Genomic DNA, 21,518 nt, shown 5'->3' with positions numbered 1-21,518 from the left:
TGAGTGTGCCCAGCGGTGTGTGTTCTTTGAATCAGATTATGAGAGGTGTCTGCAATTATTTTTTGCTCAGCCAGCAATTCTGTCCCATGGCATCAAACATGGGCAAATTGACTGAGTTCTGCAAAGTGGGATTTTATTGAGTTTTTTTCCCTAGTGAAGAAACTCAAAACTATGTTTTCTTTCCAAAGATACAACAAGAAAGAGAGGAGTGGGACAAGCTGCACAGCCTTTGCAAGCACCATAAGGCTTCACAGTGGGTCAGTCGTTAGCACTGCTGCCTCACAGTGCCATGGTCCCAAGTTCGATTCATGCCTCAGCTGAATGTCTGTGTGGAGTTTGCACATTCTCCTTGTGTCTGTGTGGCTGTCCTCCAACAATCCAAAGATGTGCAGACGAGATGAATTAGCCGTGCTAATTGACCATAGTGTTGGGTGCAAGAGTTGGGGTAAATATAGGGTAGGGGAATGGGGCTGGGGGAGCTCCTCTTTGGTGGGTCGGTGTGGACTTGTTGGGCCAAGTGGCCTGTTTCTTTGCTGTAGGTAATCTGAATCTAAAAGGACAACATAGGGGAAATGACTCCTTACCCAAGTCTTAGTTTCAATACACAAGTGCATTAAGATTGTGAACAGAGCCAGTGTGGTGATGGGTGTTCCCCATGTAAAAACATCAATATCAGAATCCTGGTATGCCTGCAACAGAGAAGAAGAAAACAAAAATTTCAAAGCCACATGTGATTTTTGCTTCAAGAGTAATAAATTTACTTAAATTTTCTTCAGCCAAAAGAGAAAACAGGCCTACCAAATAAGGAAAGAAGAAGCAGACCAGACTTTGGTAGAGCGCATCAATCATGTTCATCCAGAACATGTATGGCTTGTATTCCTAGAACAGCAAATTAACAGAAAGGTTGATTACATGCAGAAGGTACCATTGACATTAATGCAGATTGAACCAACAAATGTTAGTGTGTGACAGTTTGGTCTGTAAAGAGATCTGTTCTTTCTAAGTCCAGTTTACTCCTTGCGGTTTCATCCAGATTACTGCCTCGTTTATCAATAAGTGAAGCGTCGAAGAAATAGATGAATGTTAGCTGTGGCATAAAAATGATCGTGGAAATATTTCACTAGGTGCTGGTGGTCTGAAAACTCCTCAGTGTTTTCAGCATCACAAATGAACAAAGTTAAAAACACACTAGCTTTCGGAGTGCTGCTCCTTCATCAGGTGACCTGATGAAGGAGCAGCACTCCGAAAGCTAATGCTTCCAATTAAACCTGTCGGACTATAACCTGGGGTTGTGTGATTTTTAACTTTGTACACCCCAGTCCAACACTGGCATCTCCATATCATGACCAACCAACAAGCTCAGGTCTGAGAACAGCCTTCAGCTTTAGGGTAGAAAAGCAAAAACATTGAATCATAGGTCTTCAGATACACTGCTCTTCAAAGCAGGGCGAGTTTTGTGGAATCTGAGACCTAAACTAACCGTTCCACATTGGGCTGAAGGTGGACTTCTGAACTTAGCAGCAACATGAAGGGAAATAAAGAGGATGAAGAATGGCATGATGAATAAGTGCTTAACTGTGAGCTAAGGGAGGTGTTCGCAAAACAGAGCAGCCCCTGTATGAACAGAATCGTTTTCTGCTGTTTCAGTTATCCATGGTTTACCGCTGTCTGAATATATTACAGGGAACCTTCCAGAACCAGGAGTGAGGATGCTGCCGGGAAAGTAAATTTCCCATTTAAATGAATAGGGTCACTCCTATCCGTGGTTTTGGGCTTCCATGGTAGATTCTGGAACATATCCCTTGCAGGTATGGGGAACTACTGAATATGGAATTATGCACAATTTGGTTCTGTGATTTCTTAAGCAGGTACTGGGGTGGGGGTGGGAGAATTCACAGCTCCATCCGCACAAAAGGTCATGTCAGCAAGATCTAGTATGTGCCCTTGAAGGCCACTTAAGGGAATGAAGAGAATGTGGACAAACTTCAAACTAATAACTAAGCACAGATGTTCTAATATAGTTAGCAAAACAATGAAAACTAACACCACTTTCAAACTGCAATTCAATATATCTCATTCAAAATAAATCATAATTCCTCCATTTGTGCATGTGACAGTACACAGCTTTTCGATGCTGTGATCTATTTTGCTGCACAAGATTTTTAATATGCTGACGGGGAAGTTAGATCGAGGAAATGATTGTCACTATTGCTTTTTGCACCTATTTTGGAACTTAGAAACTGGAGTGGGCCATTCAGCTCTTCAAACCTGTTCTGCCAGTCAGTTAGATCAATTTGGCTGCCAACACTTCCATATGTTATCCTTACTTCAAACAGAGTTCCAAGGATCTGTAAAACTGCCCATTTGGAACTCAAACGTTTTGCACAAGTAGATTTGCCTTTTTCTTCCTCAGACTGTCTCGTGCCACGGTGCCGCGGGATCACTGAATCACAAAGTGTTGTGGCACAGAAGGAGGCCATTCAAACCACTGTGCTTACCCCAGCTCGTTAACTGAGAATCTTTACCTTGGATCAATCTCTTGCTTTTTTCTCATATCCTTGAACATTATTTTTAATCCAATAATCATCTAATGCCTCCCACCTCCCCCCCTCCAAATGCCTCCACCAGGCAGAGCATTCCATATCCCAACAACTCGCTGCATGAAAAAACCTTTCCTCATTTCATTCTTACTTCTTTTACACATCACTTTAGATACTTGCCCTCTTATTCTTGTTCCCTTTATGAGTGGGAACTGCTTCTCCCGATCTACTCCATCCAGTCAGCTCATGATTTTGAAAACCTCCATCACATCTCCTTTCAGCTGTCTTCTCTTCAATGAAAACAGACCCAACCTGTTCCCTCTATCCCCATAATGGAAGTTCCTCATTCTTATAAACTGCCTCTGAATTCTCTCCAATGGGTTCACATCCTTCCTAATAATGTGGCACACAGAACTGCCCACAATCCTCCAGACAGGGTCTAACAAATGTCTTGTACGGTGTATATCCTTATTAGTACGTTCACTCCTCCTGCTTGAGCTAAGATACCATGTCCTCCAAATCAAGGCAAATGGATATGATCTTGTGGCCATTACGGAAACATGGTTGGAAGGAGTTCAAAACTGGGAAGTGAACATTCAGGGACATTTCACTTTTCAGAAAGACACGAGGGAAGGGTAGGGTAGCACTGCTAACAAGAGTTGAAATGTGGACAATTGAGAGATATGATCTAGACTTGGGCGATATAGAATCCGTTTGGGTGCAAGTGAGAAACAAGAAGGGATGGAAGACATTGAAAGGAGTAATGCATAAACCCTCAAACAGTAGCCACAGTGTAGGAAAGGCTATAAATTAACAAACAATCGGAATGTGTTAAAAGAATAAAGCAATAATTATGGAACAATAATTCAAGCTGATCAGGTTAAACAAAATGGAAAGGGTACCGATGACAACAAACTCATAGAATGCATTAGGGATAGTTTCCTAGGTGTCTTCCAGGCAACATGCTAAATTGGAACTGGATGGGTAATGAGACAACTTTAATAGATGACCTCAGAGTAAAAGATTCCCTCGGAAATTATGATCATAATATGATAGAATTGAATGCTCAGTTTGAGAGGGAGGAACTTGGGTCAGAAATAAGAGTGTTTAACTTAAATAAAGAGAATTACAATGAGGATCTATATAGCTAAAGGAGACTGGACAGACAGATTAGCAGGAAATGCAGGAAGCAGGCACTTAAAGAGGTAATTCATGACTCTCAGCAAAATGTATCCCAGTAAGGAAGAACAATTTCAAAAGAGAGATAAACTAACCACACCTAACTAAACAAGTTAAGGAGAGCATTATGGTGAAGGGAAAAGGAGGCAAAAGTTAATGATAATCCCAAAGACTGGGATAAATTCAGAATGCAGCAGTGGAAGATTTAAAAAGTTAATAAAGACAGAAAACAGATAGCAAAGGCAAACTATTGAGGAACATAAAAACTGACAATAAGAGCTTCTTTCAATATATAAAAAGGAAGAGAAGGGTTAATTTGAACATAGACCCCTTCGAAAATGAATCATGAGGAGATAGTTATGGAATAAGGAAATGGCACAGGAGTTAAACAGATGGTTTGCAGCATCCTGTACAGTGGAACATACTTCAAACATCCTATTAATGATGAAGAAATGGGAAGGAATTAAGTACCATTACTATCACTTGAGTAGCACTGTACAAATTAATGGTGTTAAAGTTAGATGAGTCCCCTGATCCTGTTGACTTGCTTCCTAAAAGAGGTAGCTACAGACATGGTGGATGTATTTGTTGTATTTTTCCAAAAATCCTTGGACTCTTGAAAAGTACTGGAGAAATGGTAAACTGCCAATGCCATGTTCCTATTCAAAAATGGAGGGAGGAAAAACGTGGATAACTGTATCCGATTAGCATCATACCTAGTGTTGGAAAAATGTTGGAATCAATTATCGAGAAAGTAGTAACAGCATGTTTGGAAAATTACAATCTAATCAAGCAGAGTCAGCATGGCTTCATGAAAGAGAAATCACGTTTGACTAATTCATTGTATCTTTTTGAGAAGTCTCAACAGGAGTAGATAGAGGGGAACCTAGATATGTTAAATTAGGACTTCCAGAAGGCATTTGACTAAGTACCTCACAGAAGACTAAGTCAAAAGGAAAAAGCCCATGGTGTTGGAATAGGAGATCGATGCAGATGAAGACTTGGCTAATGGGCAGGCAACAGTGAGTGGGGATAAGGGGTCGCTTTCAGTTTAGTGACCCGTGACCAGTGGGGTTCCACAGGGATCAGTGCTGGGACCACAACTTTTTAAAATATACATTAATAACTTAGAAGGAAGGATGTATAGGTGTTGTAGACAGATGTTTAGGTGAAACTTGAGATATGGCTGGCATTCATTAAGTTAGAGATACCTGATGCCCAGAGGTCTCAGCTGAACGTAGGAACAGCAGTGGGCCATTCAGCAGCTTGAACCTGTTCCACCATTCAATAAGATCACAGCTGGTCTGTGGCCTAACACCATATACCTGCCCTGGATCCATGTCATTTGATGCCCTTACTTCATCAAAATTTCTCTATCGCAGATTTAAATTTACAACTGAGTTAGCATAAACCGCCATTTGAGGAAGAGAGTTCCAAACCGCCGCTCCTCATTCTTTATGTATATAAGTGCTTTCTAATGTGTTTCCTGAATGGCCTGGCCCTAATTCTTAGACCATGTTTCCTAGATCTAGAATCTTCAGTGAGTGGCAATTGTTCATCTTTACCTACCCTGTCTTTTCCTGTTAACACCCTGAAGACCTCATGCAGATCACCCCTTAACCTTCTAAATTCTAGAGAATAAAGGCCTAATTTGTCTAATCTCTCCTCATAACGTAACCCTTGAAGTTCAAGTATCATCCTTGTAAACTATGAAATCTCTCCAGAGTCAAGACATCCTTCCCAAGGTGTTGTGTTCACAGTACTGTAAGTGAGGTCTAACCAGGGTTTTGTACTATTGTAGTATAATTCCTGCATCCTTATACTCCAGCCCTTTAGATAGGAAGGACAACATTCCATTAGCCTGTTGCCTATTTTCTGTATCTTGTGGTATTTTAAACAGTTATGCGCCTGAATCCCCAAATCTTGTTGAGGTTGACTACAGTTTACACCAAGGGCCCTTTTAAAACTAGTTTAAACACTAAATCTGAAACCACCTGAGCATTCCACTTGACAGAACCTACTGTACTAAATAGTATTCATCTAACATTTCAAAATATAACTGGAATACAGAAGAATATAATCTGAAAAAGGGTCACTAAATGTTAAATCCATTGTTGCCAGTGTCTTTAATGTGTTTCAGATTAATAGCAAACCCAGTTTTTTGTCTTATAACATCACATAGAATCAACTCTGATTGGTTTGTTAAGAACATTATGTTACAAATAATGTGACTAATGGTATGCTGAATTTCAAATGTATTTTTCAGTTTAATATTTAGCGCTGTGGTCCTCCAAGTACCTCCGAATGCTGTCCACCTTTGTAAAGTTGAGGTAATGCCAACAAGGTTTCTGCTGACACGTCCTTATCAAGTATTCCAGTAATGAGTTGAGGAACTGATGAGAACAGAAGGTTAAAGAAGATAAGGTACCACTGGTCTATCATGGCTGATCCTGAGAATCCACAGAAGAATTGATACCAGAATAGAAGAGCAACAAACATCTGAAAAAAAAACAAAGTTCTGCTTGGTAAATTGAACAGTAACATCTTTATACAGTGTTAAATGCAGCACCTTTGGGATATTAACCACAGAGTACAGTTTCTGAAGGAAATACCTCACAGAATTACGGGTCAACATGGTGAAGAGAAACAACGACAGCATGGGTTCAAAACTGACCAAGGTAACTTTTAACGCCTTGCCCTAAAGTGAAACCATGGCTCGAGTCACATTGAAAATCCCTCAGCAGACAGCAGTACAGTGTGAAAACAGAGCAACACCGGACACAACAGCTCCTGTCTGTCTGTATGCCAAAGCAGCTAATACCACATTCTCCGCTTTATTCAAATTTCATTGATAAGTATTTAATTTTATTTGTCTATGGCATGAGGGTTTCGCAGGTTGTGGCATCATTTATGACAAATATCCCGAATTAGAATCATAGAGCCATACATCACGGAAACAGACCCTTCGGTCCAACTCGTCCATGCCAACCAGACATCCTAAATTAATCTAGTCCCATTTGCCAGCATTTGGCCTATATCCCTCTAAACCCTTCCTATTCATGTACCCTTACAGATGCCTTTTAAACGCTGTAATTGTACCAGTCTCCACCACTTCCTCTGGCAGTTCATTCCTTTCACACACCACCCTCTGCGTGAAAAGGTTGCCCCTTTACATTTTTCCCATCTCACTTTGACCCTATGCCCTCTAGATTTGGACTCCTCCAACCTGGGGAAAACACCTTGGCTATTCACCCTATCCATGCCCGTCATGATATGATAAACCGCTATAAGGTCACCCCTAAGCCTCCGACACTCCAACACCTCAGTTTTAGGTATGTCTAGTGCTGTTCCTGTCATATCCCCATGCACCCTTCATCGAACTTGGGTTGATGGTAAAGACAGAATGGGGGATATGCCAAGCCACAAGGTTGCAGATTGTGGACGAGTACAATTCAGTTGCTGTTGATGGCCTACTCAACCTCATGGATGCCTTATTTGAGTTGCTGGATCAGTTTGAGATCCGTCTCATTCACTGCGAAGGTAATGCCACACTGTATGATGGAGTCCATCCTCAATGTGAAGATGGCACTTCCTCTGTTCAATGACTATGAGGTGATCGATCCTACCGATACTGTCATGGGCAGACCCATCTGTGATGGGTAGACTGCTGGGAAGGAGGTTAAGCAAATCACCTATCGTTTCGTCATACTCAAACAATGAGGAATCTACCACTATGACCATACAAATTAGAACTCGGAGGCTGAGGGGTGACCTTATAGAGGTTTATAAAACCATGAGGAGCATGGATAGGATAAATAGACAAGGTCTTCTCCCTGGAGTGGGGCCCAGAACTAGAGGGCATAGGATTAAGGTAAGAGGGGAAGGTTTCAAAAGGGACCTAATAGACAACCTTTTCACGCAGAGGGTGGTGCGTGAATGGATTGAGCTGCCAGAGGAAGTGATGGAGGGTAGTACAACTGCAACATTTAAAAGGCATCTGGATGAGTTTATGAGTAGGAAGGGTTTAGTGGGATATGGGCCAAATGGTGGCAAATGGGACTAGATTAATTTAGGATATCTGGTCAGCATGGACGAGTTGGATTGAAAGGTCTGCACATCTCTATGAATCTAAAAGCAAACTGATATTAAACAGGAGTGCTAGATCAGGTACAGATAAGAACTAAATCATTTGAAAGGGACTTGAAAATGCAAATAAAGAATATAACAATAGTAACGTGCAGCAATGATGATATCACAGTGGAGCAATTAAAAAAAAAGCATCTGGGAATTGTGTTATTTTTCTACACTTAAGGCACTATACAAAGGCAGGTAGCAGTGACTGTGCTGCTGTGCAGTTGCAGCAGCTTGTAAGAAGATCAGAGAGGCATCAGATAAGGATCAAAGAATGTAAAACCCTTCTAATTCTATGAACAAGAGGAGAAATTAGGTTAATAATAACATACCTACTGGTCTCATGTCTGTATCCAGGTAGTGGATCCAGGTTAAACAGCTGAATGTTAATGTGCATACAGTGATAAATGATGGAAAGAACTTTGTGCAATGGTACTTGTTTCATATACAAGCAGAGTGGCTGTTTTTGAACATTCACAGTGACAGTCCGGGAGCACTAACATCTGTGAATTGTGAGAGATTCTAATCTTCATATGGATTAGACTAATTAAATTAACAGAAGTGATCTGGCGCATGAGCTCAAAGAGGGTTTTTAGGACAGTTTCTTTGAAGAACATGTTGTGGAATCAACCAGGAAACATGCCGATTTAGAATTGGTATTGTGTATTGACAAATAATTGATTAATGACCTCAGAGTAAACGATTGTTTAGGTAAGACTGTAACATACTAAAATTTCAGAAGTTCGAGGGTGAAACATTTGGGTCTAAAACTAACAAATAAATACAATAAGGATATGAAGGCAGAGTTGGCTCAAGTGGAATGGGAAAAAAGGTTAAGTGAATACAGAAGCATGGGCAGACAGTAAAGGAGATATTTCATGACACTAAATGCTAAATAAAGACACTACAAGAAGGACGCACCATCTTTTAGATTAGATTACTTACAGTGTGGAAACAGGCCCTTCGGCCCAACAAGTCCACACCGCCCCGCTGAAGCGCAACCCACCCATACCCCTACATCTACCCCTTACCTAACACTACGGGCAATTTAGCATGGCCAATTCACCTGACCTGCACATCTTTGGACTGTGGGAGGAAACCCGAGCACCCGGAGGAAACCCACGCAGACACGGGGAGAATGTGCAAACTCCACACAGTCAGTTGCCTGAGGCAGGAATTGAACCCCGGTCTCTGGCGCTGTGAGGCAGCAGTGCTAACCACTGTGCCACCGTGCTGCCCACAAACCACCGTGCCGCCCACAAACCACCGTGCCGCTCACTGTGGATAACGAATGCAATTAAGGATGGTATCAAATTGAAAGAAATTGCAAAGATTAATGGTAGCCTAGATGATTAGGATCATTTAAGAAATCAGCAAAAGATTGCTAAACAGTGATTAAATTAGACTTTGGAAGAAAATTAGCAAAAAAAATTTAAAAAGGACACAAAAGATTTCCAACATAACGTAAAAAAGAAAGAGCAGAAGCTACTGGAGAAACTCAGCAGGTCTGGCAGCATCTGTGGTGGGAAAACAGAGAATAATATTAACTCTGCTTTCATTCCACAGATTCTGCCAGGCCTGCTGAGTTCCTCCAGCAATTTCTGTTTCAGATCCTCAGCATGTGCAGTTCTTTGTTTCATAAAAAGGAAGAGAGTAGCTAAAGTAAACGCCGATCTCTTTAGAGGGTGAGAATTGAGCATTGATAATGTGCAACAAGGAAATGGCTTTGAACGAATATTTTGAATGCGTCCATATAGGAACAAAGCACCCCATGAATAATAGAAAATCAACAGACAAAATGGGAAGAGGAACATATAACAATTGTAATCGTTAATGAGAAATATTACTGAGAAAACTAGCACAATCAAAGGCTGACAACATGTCCTGAACCTAATGGTCTGCATGCTAGGGTCCGAAAGGAAGCAATTACAAGAAGAGTGAATGACTTGATTTTAATCATTCAAAATTCTCAGATTGAAAAACTATTAATGTCAAACTTCTATGCACTAAAGGAGGAGGATAGAAATCAGGGTCTGCTGGGTCAGTTAGTCCAAAATCGATCACTGGGAGAATGCTAGAATCCATGATTGATTCGGTAATACTAAGATATTGAGAAAATTGTCATATAGCCAGAGTCAGATTCTCTGAGACACAGGTTTTGTGATGGGGAAATCACGTTTGACAGATTTATCAGATATTGGCATGATATTGGTCACTCAGTAGTTAGCACTGTGGCCCCTCACAGTGTCAGGGAAAAGGGTTTGATTCCACTCTCAGGCAACTGTGTGGCGTTTGCACATTCTCCCATTGTTTGCTTGGTCCTCCTTGGGGTGCTCTGATTTTCTCCCACAGTCCAAAGAAAGTGCATATTAGGTGGATGGCAATGCTAAATTGCCCACAGCTAGGTGCAGGCTAGGTGGGTTAGCTATGAGAATGTGGGGTTACTGGGATAGGGTAGTGGGTGGGGCTGGATTAGATGCTCTTCAGAGGGTTGGTGTGGACTTGATGGGCTGAATAGCCTGTTTCCACACTGTAGGAATTCTGATGTATGAGGATACAACAAGCATGGTGGAGGAATGGGATGCAATGTATTTTAATTTTTATAAGGTCATTGATAAGGAGCTGATAAAACAAAGTTAATGCAGAAGATAAGACATTCTTGATTTTGTTTAGATTAGATTACTTGCAGCGTGGAAACAGGTCCTTCAGCCCAACAAGTCCACATCGACCCTCCAAAGAACAACCAACCCAGACCCATTCCCCTACATTTACTGCTTCACCTAACACTATGGGCAATTTAGCATGGCCAACTCACCTAACCGGCACATTTTTGGACTGTGGGAGGAAACCGAAGCACCCGGAGGAAACCCACGCAGACACGGGGAGAACGTACAAATTCCACATAGACAGTTGCCTAAGGCAGGAAGTGGACCCGGGTCTCTGGTGCTGTGAGACAGCAGTGGCATTGTGCCACCGTGCCGTTTTGAGGTGACATGAGTAGAGGATGGATAAGTTGCAGGAAACAGACAGTATGGATAAATAACTTTATTGAGGTAAGACTATAAGATGAACTTTATTGTTTTATTTTTCTGGCTTAAGAGTGTGTGCTTTGGTTTGTTTTCTGTGTTGAGATGGTGCCTGAAAGTGGCAAAACTCAACAACAGATTTCACTGTATTTGTAATAAATACATGTGACAATAAATAAATCAAATGAAAACATAAGAATGAGGAGCAGGAGTAAGCAATTCATCCCACGAGCCTGCTCTGCCGTTCAATACAATCATGTCTGATCTCATCTTGGCCTTAACTCCACTTTCCTGATTGTTCCCCACCACCCGTCAACTCACCACGAATGAAGAAACTGAATGAATTTAAGGAGATGACAGTGTCCTGGCACTCTACAGATTCTACAGATTTGTGACTGTTTGAAATAAATAATTCTTCCGCATCTCTGTTTTAAATCTGCTACCCTTGATCCTAAAACTGATCTCTCATTCTAGTCTGCTCCACAAGGGGAAACAGCCTCTCTATGTCTCTCTGTCAATGCCCTTGAGCATCTTGCATACCTCAATTAGATCTCTATTCTTCCAGTGAGTATAAGCCTAAACATTTCAATTTCTCCTCAGAAGACAAGCCTTTCAAGCCTGGAATTCATCGCGGGAACCTTCTAGATGGGGCATTTTCAGGTTGACAAGCTGTAATTAATTGAGCACTACAGGAATCAATGTTGGGCCCTTAACCATTTATGATCTGTAACCATGACTTGGAGATGAAGGGACTGACTGCATTGTAGCCAACTGGTGTTGACCATATTACTGGGAAACTGTCCATAGCTCAATGCCAGAATGCACATGATTTACAACAGGCATTTCAACAGCTTGTTTGTGTCCAACTTGAAAAAGCATTGTCTGAAAGTTCATGCTGTGGCATTCCTCTACTGTCTACACAAAGTGTTTGAAGAAAATAGGGCAAAGTGAATTACAGAAGAACCTCGTTTATCCTGAATTCGATCACCCGAACATCGGGTTATCCGGCAAGATCACAAGGTCCCAATGCTTGTCTGAACTATGTTATTCGGCATTCGATTATCCAGCAATCGATTAACCAAACCAAATACTCCCCGCCCATATTCTTCGGATAATTGAGGTTCCTCTGAATGTGAAGTTAGGTCACAGGTGGGGAACAATTGCAGGGTCAGGCTCAAGGGGATAGGCAGCCCTTTCCTGTTCCCATGTAACAATGCTTGGCTTTGCTGCTGCTTCCTTCAGTTTCAAAAGGAGTAATATAATTTAACATTGATGATGCTGGAACAAAACATCCAGGCTCTTGCACGGTCAGAAAAACCTCATGTAATGCATAGCGAGGCGTCCTTTGGGACAAAGGTACTGAAAGGCATAGTAAAGAATTCACAAGCTGAAGGCAGCTTGAGGAGGTCGGCTTCACTTTGGGATTGTTGATGCGTGGAACATGTTGCCACGTAGTGAGGGGAAGGAAACTTGGACGAGCCATTTCAGAATGAAATGTACAGAATCCAGATTCAACAGAAGGTCAGGAATATGGGTTTGGCACCAAATCAGGATGAAATGAAAACAGTCAGACAGGGTTTTGCACATGCTGTCAAAAGATTGAGAGAAGTAGAAGAGGTGAAACTAGGCACGAGTGTCCTTAATTTTAGATACTTCAATCTCTCACTATTTGCCATTGGGGGCTTAAAGAATAAAATATGAACAGCTTGGGCACAGAAATAAACAGAGCATAATTGCAGCAAAAGCAGGATAAAAATAGAAACAGTCAATCAATATGAGTGAGAATAACAGGTCAGAGTGTAAGGGATTTCACTGATGAAAGGTTATGACTAAAACATCCATCAGTTCACCTCCAGAGAATGCTAATGTACCTGCTGTACATTTCTAACATCCTCTGGTGCTTTCTCTTGTGAACCAGACAGGTCTATGTGCGTTTTAATTACTCTCATTAACTACTCTACATATTTTGCACACAGATTGGCAAATTAAACATGTTCACAAGTGAATGCCTGAAGCAAAATACAAAGTAATTGCTGCAGATAAAATTTGGAAATGGAATGGTGCAGTGTGACAATCAAATATACATGCATTATAAAAATGAACCTGAGTTTAGAATGTGACTCACAGTGCTATCACTGACCTGCTAACCGACCCAAGATGCTGCATTTCACCAACAGGAATCTACTTAAAGATACAATAGGATGTGAGCATAAGAGATATAGTTACTAAGTTTGCAGATGACACCAAAATTAGAGGTGCACTGGACAGCGAAGAAGGTTACCTCAGATTACAACGGGATCTTGATCAGATGAGCCAATGGGCTGAGAAGTGGCAAATGGAGTTTAATTCAGATGAATGTGAGGTGCTGCATTTTGGGGAAGCAAATCTTAGCAGGACTTATACACTTAATTGTAAGGTCCTAGGGAGTGTTGCTGAACAAAGAGACCTTGGAGTGCAGGTTCATAGCTCCCTGAATGTGGAGTCGCAGGTAGATAGGATAGTGAAGAAGGTGTTTGGTATGCTTTCCTTTATTGGTCAGAGTATTGAGTACAGGAGTTGGAAGGTCATGTTGCAGCTGTACAGGACATTGATTAAGCAACTGTTGGAATATTGCGTGCAATTCTGGTCTCCTTCCTATCGGAAAGATGTTGTGAAACTTGAAAGGGTTCAGAAAAGATTTACAAGGATGTTGCCAAGGTTGGAGGATTTGAGCTACAGGGAGAGGCTGAACGGGCTGGGGCTGTTTTTAGATTAGATTACTTACAGTGTGGAAACAGGCCCTTCGGCCCAACAAGTCCACACTGCCCCGCCGAAGCGTAACCCACCCATACCCCTACATCTACATCTACATCTACCTCTTTCCTAACACTACGGGCATATTAGCATGGCCAATTCACCTGACCTGCACATCTTTTGGACTATGGGAGGAAACCGGAGCACCCGGAGGAAACCCACGCAGACATGGGGAGAACGTGCAAACTACACACAGTCAGTCGCCTGAGGCGGGAATTGAACCCGGGTCTCTGGCGCTGTGAGGCAGCAGTGCTAACCACTGTGCCACTGTACCGCCCACAAAGAGCCGGCCACACTCCCTGGAGTGTGGAGGCTGAGGGGTGACCTTATAGAGGTTTACAAAATTATGAGGGGCATGGATAGGATAAATAGACAAAGTCTTTTCCCTGGGGTCGGGGAGTCCAGAACTAGTGGGCAAAGGTTTAGGGTGAGAGGGGAAAGATATAAAATGGACCTAAGGGGCAACTTTTTCATGCAGAGTGTGGTACGTGTATGGAATGAGCTGCCAGAGGAAGTGGTGGAGGCTGGTACAATTGCAACATTTAAAAGGCATCTGGATGGGTATATGAATAGGAAGGGTTTGGAGGGATATGGGCCAGGTACTGGCAGGTGGGACCAGATTGGGTTGGGATATTTAGTCGGCATGGACAAGTTGAACTGAAGGGTCTGTCTCTGTGCTATACATCTCTATGACTCTCTGACTGACTGGGGAATGAAATTGACACGGGTGCTTACACTGGCTATATTTTGGAGCCATTTTACTGCTGTTATGCCAACACATCAATCCAGTCTCTACTTTCTATCTAGCTTCAGACTAACATACTGAATACTCTCCACTTGCCTGGATCAGTATAGTTCCAGCAAACCTCAAAATGCTTGACACTATCCGGACGAAGCAGAACCCTTGACTGTGTTCATGGTGATGTGTAAGTGGAAGCTGTTGCTGCTGAACACAGCCCAATGTCCCAAGATGCTTCATTCACAGAGGACTGGGAATGAAATGGAGACTGAACAAAAAGATCCACCATGGAGTCACAGTAACAGCAGCATGTACCATCTCTAAAATGGACTGTAGCAACTCGGCTCCTTGTGCAAAGCTATGGCCTCTGCAGTGAGAAAGACAAGAGCAGCAGATGCATGGGCACACCATGATCTACAAGCTCCCCTCTTGACTTGGCTTGGATATATACCACACTTCCTTCACTTTCGCTGGGTCAATGTTTTGGAACTTCCTCCCTCACAGGACTGTTGGTGTCTCTACACTTCAAGGACCGCAGTAGTTCAGGAAGGTGGCTCAACACCATTTCGAAAGGGGAATTCGGGACAAGCAATGAATATGGACTCAGTCAATGACGTCAACACAGCATGAGACAGCAAAAAGCGAAATTCTGTCCAAAAAAGCCGATAGCTCATAACTTACTGCATTCTTATAGAAGAAGTAGAGCACCATGTTGGCCAGCCTGGAGTAACACCAATGCCCATGAACCAGCAAGAGCTTTTGTAAATGTCGAAACCGTGCAATGGCAAAGTCACTTGCCATTACTGCCTGAAATAAAAGAGAAGACAATTATTGCCCAAGTGCTGTGGACACCAACAGATCTCCACTTACTTCGTCTTTCTAAAACACTTGCTATTGAACATGAAGCAAAAAACAGCAGCAACAGCTTCCACTTACACATCACCATGAACACAGCTCAATGTCCCAAGATGCTTCATTCACAGAGGACTGGGAACAAAATGGAGGCTGAATAGAAAGAAAGATGAGCGTGGTGGTCAATGGGATGGGTTTAGATGGATGTCTAAAGAAACATGGTAAGATAGAGGGTTTAGAGTCAAAATGGCACAGCTGGAGGCCATTTGGCCCATTGGGACCATGATGACTCGAAGTAGATTAATGTGTCTAACCCAATCTGCCTCCAGCTTACTTCCTTTCATGGAGAATTTCACTTCCTTTTGAAATCATTGAGTAAGAAATTCCAAGATGCAAGTGTCAGGGACCGAAGGATGTGGGGTGGAGGAAGAAGACAAAGCACAAAAAAAGTCAAATGAAAGAAATAGAGGGGAAGGCTGCAGGGGTATATTAAAACAGACCGAGGTCATGACTGCTTTAAGGCACACGTTTAAGATTCTGACTGGAGATGGAGTGGTGGCTGGAAGCCAACACATATCAGTAACGATAGGGATGATGGTAAAGCAGGATGTACAATGGGTTGCAGAATGTTAATGGACACTGGGGACCTATCCATGAGAATATGAAATGAGTTGAGCTGATGGATCACAAAAGCACTGATGAGTGTTTCAGCGCCAGATAGGCTGAGGCAGAGGAATTTGGGGTGAAGTTTAACACCAAGGCTGCAGACAAGTTTGGTTGAACCTGTGACAGTGGCTGGGGGTGGGGCAAGTTGAATCTGGTGGCAGGACCATTAAGGTTGAGGGGAGGGACAAAGCTGATGGTCTCCCTATCTTTAAGCACATGAGACTTCAGCTCACCCAGAACCAGTTGGCAGTTCAGCAGTTTCTAAATATAGAAATGGTGCAGGTTCGGTGGGGGGGTGGGGGGAGTTTAGGGCTGGGTGACGGGGTTGCGGGAAACATAGAGGGGGTTGGGGAAAACGAGGGGTGGTGGACAGAGGGCTCATCAGTTTAGAAGCTGACCAAATTTCTGCAGAGAAAGATAAGTCATCAAGAGACAGCATGGTAATGATAAAGAGCAGGAATAAATCAGGGACTTATGAGTTAACAGTGTAGGGGTGGGAGCTGTAAATTAATAGGAGAAGCTATGGAACGTAATAGGCAGAAATGTCACAAAACTGAAACAAGTTATCCCACAAATCATCAGTTGATATAAAATGAAAATGTAAGATTCAGGAGCAGGGTTTAGCCATTCTGCCCCTTGAGTCTGTTCCACCGTTCAAACCCAATCCGGCTGATCTGATCTTGGCCTCACCTCCACTTGCCTTGCAACAGCGCCAGAGACCTGGGTTCAATTCCCGCCTCAGGCAACTGTCTGTGTGGAGTTTGCACATTGTCTGCATGGGTTTCCTCCCACAGTCCAAATATGTGCAGGTTAGGTGAATTGGCCATGCTAAATTGCCCATAGTGTTATGTATAGGGGAATGGGTCTGGATGGGTTGCTCTTTGGAGGGTTGGTGTGGACTTGTTGGGCCGAAGGGCCTGTTTCCACACTGTAGGGAATCTAATCACTCTTCTAGAACCACTGACTGTCTAGTGAATTTAAAATTATAACAGTGTTGAGTATACTCAAAGACTCAGCCTCTACTGCTCTTTGGGAAAGAGAATTCCAGACAAATGATTCACCGAGACAAGAAATTCCTCATCATCTGTGTCTTAAAGGGAGACACGTTATTTTTAAACTGTGTCCCCAGTTCTCAATTCCTCCAGGATATGGGAAACATCCTGGCAGCATCTACTTTGATGAGATCCCCTCAGAACTCTGTCTCAATAAAACTATGTCACGTTCTTTCAAAGTCAGATAACTAAAGGCTTAACCTGCATAGTATAACCATTGTGAATGGTTCCAAAATGCTTTATCCAGTAGCATCTTCAACTGTATTGCCCAAAGTCCAGATGTGGTCCTTTGCCTCAAGGAATAACTTGATCGGAGTCAGGGTGGCATGGTGACTTCACTGTCTCAGAGCCTTGCTGACCAGTGGGTATGAAAAGTGGGCAGTTATTTGGCCCATCAGTTCCGGGCTGTCTCTTGTGAAAAGCAATCCATTTGGTTACACTCCCCAGCACGATCCCTGCAATTTGTTTTGCCTTCGAATACTGAAGGACAATACCAGCGTTTATTCGTGGAACTGGGCTTCATTTCTGAACACACGGTGACTACTCAACTGAACTGGTGCTGATGATAGATTGCTGATTGGAGGCTCCTCAATAAAGCTGAATTGCATTGGTTAAAGGTGAGGAAGTCAAGCTTGGGGAAGGGCCACAGGGATTGGTGCTGAGACACACTGACATACTTGGAAAAATTGGTTACATCCATTTTTGGTCTTTCAACCTCCGCTCAAAGCTCAGTGTTTCAGGGACTCCTGTCTGTTTTGAGAGGTGGTGAAACTAACTACTTGAATCCAGACCCACTTGTAAAATGGTACTGGGAGGATCTTCGGTTCGAATTTATAACAATTTAGTTTCAAAAATTTGCTCAAGTCCAAAAGAAAGCTGCGTATTAGACAGATGGAATCCATGCTTGTTACAACGTGACTCAAATACTGACACCGTAGCTTTCCAGTGCTGAAATATCGTGGTATGCAGTCTGACCTCCTGCCGCTTAATGAAATCATATTTAAGTCGTGACACGTTCATTAAACTGTCAATGGGTAGATGCATGAAGAATTCCGAGGTGTACACATTCTGCCTTAATTATTTCCAAGGGATGAGAATTTTTTAGGGAATAAATGTGGAAATGAAGAGCACATTAATAAACATCAGTTGTTGCGAGAGGCAGAATCTACTTAGATTTGATCTGATATATAAAAAAAATTGGACATGCCACTGTCCTAACAAATTGTGAAAGGGTGATAAATGCACTATCCAGTATGGACTCGAACTATATTGACCAGCAGGTCCAGATCTGGCTCCTTCACTTACCTAGAATAATTTGAGCCGACCCAGGGTAGCAGGTTAAAATTGACTTCATTGTCCCTGGGCCATGCGGGACTTGAACATCCAGTAAGAAAACTGGGTAGTGTGAATGAAGATATATTTGACCAAGACTTGATTTGATTTGATTTATTATTGTCACATGTACCTAGGTACTTTGAAGTTTTGTTTTGTGTGCAGTACAGGCTGATCATACCATACAAAGTGCATAACGGTAAAACAGAGGGTAGAATACAATGTTAGAGGTGGCACATCGACAGCGAGATCAACATTAAATTTAAAATTTGAGAAGTCTAACAACAAGTGGGGAAGAAGCCGTTCTCGAATTTATTTGCACGTGTACACAATGCATGTGTATGACGTGTCCCATTGTTAAGTCGCTCATTTTTGCTCAAGGCCATACCCACACCTGGACTGTTGGGGAGTGTGCAATTAGCTGTCACTGTCTCAGCTTTCAATTCCCTTCCAAAACCTCTCTGCCATATCCCCATTGTTAAAATCCACCCCTCTCACCTGGCTTTTAGTCACTGACCTAATCTCCAATGTGATTCAATGTCAATTTTTCCCACCTGATAGCATTCCTGTGAACCACTATCTCCAATTTACTATGAAAAGGATGCTGTATAAATGCAAGTTGCTTCTGGGACAGAGTAATGGAGTGTTGCTGGTGTTTATGGAACAGTATGTCAGTACTTTCAAGAGCAGGGAAATAGAACACTATAACACATGTCTAAAACAGGAGATTTATATCAGCACTGACAGGTACCTTCAAAAGTTCCCTCGCCACTCCATCAATCCATTGAGACATGCGCCATCGCATCATTTGTCTATTTATGGAAACAGTGACAGGAAATGCGATGAGAATACAATTACCTGCATCCCTTCCTGGCCAGAGATTCCCACTCCAACATCAGCAACCTGGATCATGCTCACATCATTAGCCCCATCTCCTGCAGTTAATGAGGAAACAAGCTGTGACAGTGTGTTGGTTTGCGACCCTTGGGCCAGCCAGCCATGGTTAATGTAAGCTGAGTGACAACTTCGAGTTCCACCAACAGAAAACAAAACTGCAATACACTGAAGCGATGCTACCATGGAACTGGCTGATACCTGAGCAGGTTTTTGTTTTAAAAAACAAGAAAGCAAGTGGGTTTAACTTTACCACGAATATCACTTCTTGAGTGACATTTGTAAAGGCTAACTTCCTGCACTTACTGGGGCCTCTGCAGATTGCAAGGTCAGGGTACATCGTACGGTTAACAGCTTTCAAGAACTCCTGCTCTCCCATTCAATACAATTCTTTTGGCTGTAAAATGCTGAACCTCTGAACGCTCTGTGCTCTATCCCTCCCTTCAGGCTACAGGACCTGGACTGTAAATAGAAATGGCACAGTACGTCCTTTCTGGTACTTATCAGATCCAAAATGATATTGGGGATAAAAGAGTTACTTATGAGAAGAGATTGCACAGAGGAGACTTGTGCCCTGCTAAGTATGGAGTACTAAGGGCTACTTAATTAGGCAGTGATGATGATTAACGGCTTTGACAAGATAAGTTGGGAGAAATTATTTCCTTCAGTGCAGAACAAAAATTAAAAGGAAAAGCCATATTATTCCTGAGAAGTATCAGGAAGTGCTGCTATATACAAGGTGGAGTGGGGGGGGGAGGAGAAGAGGAAAGAAGGGTCACTGAACTCAAAACATTAATTCTTTTTTTTCACTACACATACTACAGAAACATACAAACAGACTTGAAGCATGGCCTCACACCTAAAACACGTTGTCTGATCAGAGATGTCACCTTTGCTCCGATAAAGCTTGAAGTTATCTTGGGGCAGTGACTCGAAAGAAATTCTGGGATTTATATATTAATCAATCAAAACCTGCACCTCCACTCTGACTAAAGACTTAATAGCCATCTAGGTTTCTTCAATACGTTCACATAAGTTGTATGACCCTCTGATCTTTTACTTATAAATTCTGTGTCTGATGTATTCTCTCTCAATAGCTGCCCGAGGAAGGAGCGGGGGGCATCGAAAGCTCGTGGTTTCAAATAAACCTGTTGGACTATAACCCCGTGTTGTGTCATTTTTGACTTTGTTCGCTCCAGTCGAGCACTGGCATCTCTACATCATTGCTTAATTGGATTTTACCCTCGGACGTAGAGGTTCTTCTGTTAACGCTTTAATATCCTGATGAGTTCCGAAATGGAAATACTTGAAATGACAATTAAACAATGTGTGGTGACCTCGTACATAACAGCATGCTGATAGGAATAAATACGGACTTGCCTATTGCCAAGGTCATCACTTTCAGCTTATCTCGGACCAGTTTAACCACCATACTTTTCTGTAATGGCGTGGAGCGGCAGCATAACACTGAACGGCAACTTTGGGCCAACGCAAGAAATTTGTCCTCTAATGTCTTTTCCAATGCAAAAGTCAGAGTCTTTCCATCGATGACCAAGCTGAAGTTGGCTTGCGGAGTGGGCAAGCTTACTGAAGTCCTATTTGAAGGGATAAAGTCAACTGATGGATTTCCAGCCACAGTGAACCGTTTCTTCTGAGGTCTTTTTGATTCAATGTAGCTCCAGCACTGCTCCAACAAAGCAGCACAGGCCTCCTGTTGAAAGATATTAATGAGATAAGAGAAGTGAACAATCAGACACATAGAAAAGATAATTAACGGGGACACTTTCCCCCTCCTGTCAGCTTCAGTATTAAGTTCAGAAATATCGCAATGTCCTCTTTGCTTTGAAAGAAGTGATCTCATGGAAACATGTAGGGTTCTTAAGGGGCTTGACAGAGTAAATGCTGAGCGGATGTTTCCCTCTTGGGAGAGTCTAGGACAAGAAGGCATAGTTTCAGAGTAAATTTAAGACTAAGGTGAGGTGGAATTTCTTTTCTCAGATGGTTGAGTAGCTTTGGAATTCCTTGCCACAAGGGGCAAGTGTCCTTCTGTAGATTTATGACTGAGATAGATGGGTCTTTGATCAAAAGGGGAATCAAGGATTATGGGGAAAAAGCAGGAAAGTGAATGTGAGTAATGTTAATTGAGCCATGATTCTACTGAATGGCAGAACAGGCTGGAGGGGCTAAATGGCTACTCCTGTTCCTACTTCTAATGGACTTTATCATCTTATACTACCTAGACATTCTTCACAACAGACTGATTACAGGAATCTAATTAGCTTCCATCTCTCCCCCACCTCTTACTGCAGTGATA

The 21,518-nt window shown here is 42.4% G+C and overlaps 1 protein-coding gene across 2 annotated transcripts in view; it reads right to left on the bottom strand.

The window, feature by feature from the left end:
* atp10a (ATPase phospholipid transporting 10A) overlaps positions 1 to 21,518 on the bottom strand; it is a 348,664-nt gene that overhangs the window by 8,347 nt on the left and 318,799 nt on the right. For both annotated transcript variants that reach the window (XM_072577000.1, XM_072577001.1), the window contains 6 exons: positions 20,585 to 20,915; positions 19,169 to 19,245; positions 15,090 to 15,215; positions 6,018 to 6,218; positions 799 to 879; positions 585 to 689 (listed from right to left, as the gene is read on the bottom strand). In XM_072577000.1, coding sequence (XP_072433101.1) covers positions 585 to 689; positions 799 to 879; positions 6,018 to 6,218; positions 15,090 to 15,215; positions 19,169 to 19,245; positions 20,585 to 20,915 — 921 coding nt within the window. The remainder of the gene's footprint in view (positions 1 to 584; positions 690 to 798; positions 880 to 6,017; positions 6,219 to 15,089; positions 15,216 to 19,168; positions 19,246 to 20,584; positions 20,916 to 21,518) is intronic.

This window comes from Chiloscyllium punctatum, chromosome 9 (assembly GCF_047496795.1).
Source record: "Chiloscyllium punctatum isolate Juve2018m chromosome 9, sChiPun1.3, whole genome shotgun sequence".
NCBI classification, from domain to species: Eukaryota; Metazoa; Chordata; class Chondrichthyes; order Orectolobiformes; family Hemiscylliidae; genus Chiloscyllium; species Chiloscyllium punctatum.
Note: the sequence above shows the minus strand (reverse complement) of the source record. Positions and strands in the feature narration are given on the sequence as shown.